Source organism: Etheostoma cragini, chromosome 12 (genome assembly GCF_013103735.1).
Source record: "Etheostoma cragini isolate CJK2018 chromosome 12, CSU_Ecrag_1.0, whole genome shotgun sequence".
Classification (NCBI taxonomy): domain Eukaryota; kingdom Metazoa; phylum Chordata; class Actinopteri; order Perciformes; family Percidae; genus Etheostoma; species Etheostoma cragini.
The window spans coordinates 1,397,849-1,405,051 of NC_048418.1; the positions used below are offsets into that span (position 1 = coordinate 1,397,849).

At 37.9% G+C, this 7,203-nt stretch overlaps 1 protein-coding gene across 1 annotated transcript in view; it reads left to right on the forward strand.

Moving 5' to 3' along the window:
• The window catches only part of adcy8 (adenylate cyclase 8 (brain)), a 66,867-nt gene that overhangs the window by 33,284 nt on the left and 26,380 nt on the right, over positions 1–7,203 (forward strand). Inside the window, exons 10-11 of the mRNA XM_034887382.1 lie at positions 834–1,031; positions 5,681–5,781. Coding sequence (XP_034743273.1) covers positions 834–1,031; positions 5,681–5,781 — 299 coding nt within the window. The remainder of the gene's footprint in view (positions 1–833; positions 1,032–5,680; positions 5,782–7,203) is intronic.

Below are 7,203 nucleotides of genomic sequence, written 5' to 3' on the forward strand. Positions count from 1 at the left end.
TACCCTGCAGAGACCTGAGGACCAGGTAACCAGAGTCCTCAGATTGGACAGATAGTCTAGCTAGCTGTCTGGATTTACTCTGCAGAGACCTGAGGACCAGGTAACCCGTGTGTGTGTGTGTGTGTGTGTGTGTGTGTGTGTGTGTGTGTGCAGAGAGAGAAGGAAGACCAAGCGAAATGGGGAAGTGATGACGTAATACATTATAAAAAACTACTTTTGACAATGTTTTACAATATTTCTTGCAGGGTTGTCCTCGTTGGGGACATGTTTCATTTTAAGAGTTAACAAAAACACTCAAACATTTTGAAAGTGGAATTCATTTTTTTGAGGATCCAGTTTTGTTTTAATTCAGATGGTTTTCTCATACTTTTACTCGCTAAAGATGAACACAATAACACAATGTATTATTTTGTGCATTTGGTGTATTTGTCATATTTTGCAACTGAACTCTTCTCTCAGCTGTGTTTTGTTGTCCAACCGGTTCTTACTTAATACTGTTTTATTTTCATCAGATTTGTTTGGTTTCATTTCCTGTCTTTCCCTTTTCCAATCACAGTGCTTTGTTACAACGTGTGCATAATTACAAGCTCGGTCACCGCTGACGTCGGTGCGGAGTGAACACGCAGCGAGTGAATGAGAGATGCATGGCTTGGTCTTGTCCTCCTGATAGCGAATGTTGCATTTTGGTCTCCCCTTATCTTCCTGTTCATTCATTTTCTTTAGCGTATGTACTGAACGTAACTGGGTGTCTGTTTCTTTTTCATTTCTAACTTGTTTGAAACACAACGGGGGACAAGCAGGTTCATTCTATGTGCATGTGCTTTCCCCCCTAGACTCTGGCTGCCCTAACGAGAAATTCGATAAATCTGCTTCCAAACCATCTCGCACAAGCTTTGCATGTCCACTCTGGTCCTGAGGAAATTAACAAGCGAATAGAGAGCGCCATCGACTTAAGGAGTGGCGATAAGTTGAGAAGAGAGCATATGAAGCCTTTCTCACTGATGTTTAAAGACTCCAGCCTGGAAGAGAAGGTAGCTGGGGCTTTACATAGATGATTGTTTTTGGTTTTCTTTCCCTCTCCCTCCTCACATCTATTCTTAGATTAAGTTTTCTAGAAGCAAAACAAGAAGCAACAGTTTTTATCCAATCATGAGTAAGCTAAAGTAGGGCTGGGCGGTATATATAGAAAATCAAATATCACGATATTCAATGCCAAGTACCTTTAAAGTTGATATTGCGACGATATTGTATGGTTGACTATTGGTGCTTTAACAAAGAGATTTTTGATAAATATTCTCCAGAAATGATGTAATGACTTAGTGGTAAAAGGTAAGTAATAGAAGAGCTAGAACAGTCAGATAAGTTCAGGAAATGGCATCCCTTTACTGTAATGCAGCCTGTAAAACCAGGAAAAGACAACAATTACCTTATTAGGATAGTCCAATATATCCAAAATCTAAGACGATATCTAGTCTCATATCTCAATATCGGTGCAACATCGATATCTTGCCCAACTCTAAGCTAAAGGCACTTGAGATAATATTCAGAGGACAAAGACAAACCTTCATGGTGTAACTGAAGGACGTCGTAAAACGTATATAATGAAGTACACACAGTACACAGTAGGTACATTTAACAGTCCAGGGTCAGTACTTTGCTCCATCTGGTCGTCCAGTGTGTGCAGTCTGAAGTGTGCCAACATTAATAATCATGGACTCAAAGTTTAAATTACAGCCGGTTAATAAACTGATCCATTTTGAAGAACTGTTATGACTTCAATTTGCATTTAGATGATGCACTAAATTCAAAGGTATAAAAAAAACTTCATGCAATTATGTTTTAAGTAATTCCTTTAAATGGTGAATTATAATAACATGTTAAAATGTCATTTGTAGTTATTTATTACAGGCTTTTACATATAGTGATTGCATTTATTGTCTGCCTGTTATATTCCATCACACAGTTAATTTCTTGCTTTAATATTTTATTAATCTTAATAGTAAGCGTTTCCATTTTGGAATCTTTTGTGAAAAGTCACGTTTAAATGATAAGACATAATAGATTGTGCATTTCCGCAAATAAAAAAAATCAAATTATTAACAACATTTAAAGACAAAACAAATAATTAAAATGCAAATACAATAGATTTTTTTAGGTTAATAGGTCTTTGTTTTTCAAGACCTACATTTACAGAGCTTACAACTGCATCTCTTCATCCATAAATCTCATGGAGTCTCCACCCATTCAACTCCACCTCTCCGGAGGAAGACCCTGAGATGCAGCTGAAACCTCCGAAAATGGACCTTAAATTTTTGTATCAAACTATTGTTCTCAAGGGTCATTCTCAAGGTCATAATAGCTTTTTTAATCCTCATGTTGTCCTTGGGTCAAATTGACCCGTTGTCCTATATCAATGTTGTTTTTAATTCCCCAAAATAACATGATTGATTCCACCCAACGCTCTTTGCCAAGTACAAATCTCTACTTTCATTAATTTTGGGGCGTCTTATTCAATTTTATAGCATTGTAAAACAAATGGAAGTGTTTTTGAAATAGTATTGAGTAAAAGTTGACATATTCCAGTCTGTGATTATTATCAACATCCATTCCTTTCATTTTAGTCTCAATAATTCCTAATTTCTGCTTTTCTAATTTAAACATTAGGGATATTTTCCTATAAATGAGGTTTATTGACCATAAATTCCAAAAATAACTGTAAAACTAAAGTTAATAAGTTAGTGTTACGTAGTGTTGAAAACGCCAAAAAAGCGTCAAAAGTGTTGAAAAAAGGGACAAAAACGTAGGAAAAAGTTTAAAACATTGATGAAACGCGTCAACAAAAGTGTTGATTTTCCATTCAGACGGGAAGACAACACGAGGGTTAAACGTGGTAATTGACAGGGTTTCCCTCAGAGAAGTTGTGTCTTTTCCGATGTAGATAGTTTCTGCAAAACAGAATCATCGACCCGAATCGGGAAAATGAGACGTTAAATAAGCAATAAGACAGATTCCATAGGGACGCACTTTACATCGGTGCTAAAAGCTAACTGGAGATTTAAAAACTAAGCCGCCTGACTGTAACTGCAGTTTTAAAAAAGGCCATTGAACGGTTTGCCGTGGTCATTTGATTGGTACACAACAAAATGGCTGCTGCTCTGCTGCGTTGAGTTGAATTGCCTTTCTATCAGTTTTATTTCTATGGTTGTAAAATACATTAAAAAATAATTCCCAGTGGTTTAGGCCTGTTGGGGGGGCCGCCAGGCTCGTTATGCACCGGGAGAAACCCTGGTTGATTTACAGCTATAACAAAGTGGTTTTAGAAGTAAGAGTATCCAGTTGGCACATTTCAGACTTCATACTAGTTCATGAATACGCGTTCTCTAATAGTAGATACTGACTCACTATGACGTTTTTCTTTTTTAAATTATTGCCCAAGTTAAACCAAGCACGTTAAAACAATTCATTCAGTGCTTAGATATAGAGAAGTCACTTGTGCAAAACACTGATGCCTGGCAATGCTAATATGTTGAGCTAAGACTGCAGACCCCCCCCCCCCCCCTTTAGTTTACTCATGACCAACAGTCCATGGACCTGTTACCTTTTTAAAGTCCTGTAGAAAAGGCTGACTTTTCCTTTTAAAAGGAGGACATTGCATTCACTAAACAAAAAAATACCTTTTGTTACAAAAAGATACAATTTTGAGATTTCTTCTCAAATTCACGTCTTACATATCCCATAATTAGGACTTTACATCTCATAACTGTGAGTCTGTGAGCTTGCAATATACCTTTTTTTTAATAGATCTAGATTAATAGATCACCCAGATTGAAAGACCAAGGGTAATTCTGGTATATTTATGAGATGTTAAGTCGTAATTGTGATATGTCAAAGTCATAATTACATGAAAACGTGTCTGAATATTCTTTTATTTTGTGAATGCAATGCTCTTTTGTAGCTTTTTGTCCCCTTTCTCCCTATTTTTTCTTAGTTCCTTTAAGTTGACTGTCGTATCAGCTCTTCCCTTCTTCCCTGAGAACTCCATCGCCATCTTCAAAACCTTTCTGAGACCTTTTTTTTTGTTGTTGGTTGACCTCTAAAACCTCTTAAGTAAGTGTGGTGCTGTGATTTGCTGTTTTTGGCCTCCCTCTTTATTTTGCTTTTTTTTGTACCAAATTTGTGACCAAAACGTGAAGCATCCTCTTGCTAATTTCCCAGCACTCCTAGAGAAAGAGACGGAGCGAGGATGGGGCAGCGGGGGTCATGGGGGTGGAAAGTTAAAGACTACGATGAGTCAGACTCCAGACTGGTGACTCATCGGTCTGGGTCCTACATCAGCGCACATTCTGCCATCTCAATATAACCAGTTTAACTTCGTAGTCCTAAAATTGGCAATGCACGTAAAAAACATCAACAGGAATTTTAAGATTAAAACATTTATGCTCCACATAGTACAGTCGCATCCTCTCATCTAACCCTTAGTTGGAAAGCAAATGAACAATTTCCCAAAATTGCTCAACATTTGTTTTCCACGTGGCCAGAGAAAATGTTCCTTAATCATTCACAGTTTCTCTTAATTGACGAGTAGTGTCTCTAACAAAGTAAATACAATGCACACAGTTACACTACTGTACATCCAAAGGAGAGTTCTTGCATTACAAAACAAGCGTTAGCATGTGCTAAACTATCAAAATGCAACAGACTGATCAAAGAGCTGGAGATACGAGGCTTTAACCCCATCAGGTGGACAACATCTCTATTTTAATTAAGTTGGAGGAGGATAACAACAACCTTTCTAAAACATACTTTTACCCCCCAAACAGCTCATGACATTTTAAAGTTAACATAAATGCAGTAGAGGAAAAGTCAATTTCAAAACCTCAAAACTAAATTCAGACAGTAACTACTACCATAAATGCCCTTAGGCTATTTGCTGTTGTTGCTTTTCGGATATTTTACTTTGGTTGACTTGCTAAAAGGCCTTCAACTAACAATTATAATCATTGTCGATTATTTTATGGATAATAAATTAGTTGTTTTCTATAAAATGGTGAAACATGTGGACCAGTGTGTCCCAAAAAAACCAAGATGACATCCTCAAATGTCTCGTTTTGTCCACAATGCAAAGATATTTAGTTTGATGTCACAGAGGAGAGAAGAAACTCGAGCATATTCACATGTAACAAGCTGGAATCGGGGAAGTTCTACCTATAATTTCATAAAGATTAACTCAAACCAATAGCACTAACATTGCTAACATTTTAAAACCTTATAAAAGTAATTAAAGTTCACGATCTTATAGTTCTCAAATCCAGTGAAAGTTAAGCTTTCAGAAGCTCTCTCTATGCCCCCGTGTAGCTTCACAGCTAGCTTAATTTGGCAAAGCGCTCTCTCTATGTGTCTCTGACTCAGCTAACGGCTAAAAGCTAACAGCTAGCGGCTAAGAGCTAGCATTGTGCTTGTCAGCTGTGCTCCTTCCCCAGGACCACGTCCAACCCACTGGCTCCTGTCTCTCTCTAACGCTTGTGGTTGAACCATTGAATGCATCTGTGGCAGCGAGTCGGTGTGTTTGCGGTGCATTTCAGTGCTTTTACTCTTCTGTGTTGGCCATGAAAACGCGTTTCTCCGTCTTTCTCTCACCTCCTCTTCCTCCCTCTTTGTCTTCTCCTTTTTCACGGTGCAGTACTCCCAGATGAGGGACGAGGTGTTCAAGTCCAACCTGGTGTGCGCCTTCATCGTGCTCATCTTCATCACCACCATCCAAAGCCTGCTTCCCTCTGCCAGGTAATAAAAAGACAGACTGTTAATATGGTGGACATCTCTGACTAAAAAGACTGATAACTGAAAGATATATTTATATATTTTTTTAAGAACCACCTCTTGCCTTTGTTGCTGTTTGGTTCGCTTTCAGCTCTCTTTGTATTTTGTCAGAGACAGTTTCAACAGTTTAGTTCAATTTGATTGATGATGATTTTTTTTAAGGACGTAAAAGTCCTATTATGTTATAACGAGCAGATCAGTTTCTTCTCTCCTTCCTGCTCAGCAAATCCTCCATCATAACAGCAATGTGCCAAGGTACAACCGCACCTGGCTGTCAATGGGAATGGGAGATGACCTCTGATTGGTGCACGGACCTTTTTTTTCCGTACACGCCCTAAACGCACCTGAGCCAGGCGCTTCTCGCCGCGCTCTTAGATCGTTAAAATAGGGCCTACGATGTCGTAGCATCAAGTTGAAACATTTGGGACTCAGTTTAGCGCCTCGTGAAGCAGGTTTCCATAGATGTTGTTGTGAGAAGTCACTTCATGTTTTAGATAGATAGATAGATAGATGGATAGATAGATAGATAGATAGATAGATAGATAGATAGATAGATAGATAGATAGATAGATGGATAGATAGATAGATAGATAGATAGATAGATAGATAGATAGATAGATAGATGGATGGATACACAAATAGATAGATAGATAGATAGATAGATAGATACACAAATAGATAGATAGATAGATAGATAGATAGATAGATACACGGATAGATAGATAGATAGATAGATAGATAGATAGATAGATATTAGGGATGAGCGAGTACAGCATTATCTGTATCTGTATCTGTTTACCACATGTATCCGGATCCGTACTCGGACTGGGCGGGGCCTAAACCGGAAGTGGTCAGATTAAACCAGGAAGTGGGTCGGGTTCTCTTGAAATGTTAAGGGCTTTAACCGATATGTTATTTAAGCATTCAATTGATATGAGTTGATCAATAATTGTTATATTTATTGCTGATTTTAAAACTATTTACATGACAGCATCAAGCTTCAGATCAATGGTGTTGTCATGGTAACAAACAAACTATATACAAAACGTTTCGCAACACTGAATACAACACATGCCGTTGCAATTATGAAGTAAAATGTAATGAACAAGAGTTTTCATACTCAATATAACTTTCTTTTTTTAACTTTTTATTTTTTTTATGATCAGTGTGCTGACATAAAAAAAAAAAACGGGAGTTGCATTTAAACCGAGCAGCATGTCTGAAACCCCCGTTCACCAGAAATCTCCCGGGTTACTAAGTATGTAAGTACTATAAACCGAAGCTAAAAACAAACGTGAAGCTGAAGAAACCCTAAACGTTAACGGGACAGATCCGCAGACCTGATTGACTGACGGAGCGAGAGAGAGAGAGAGAGAGAGAGAGAGA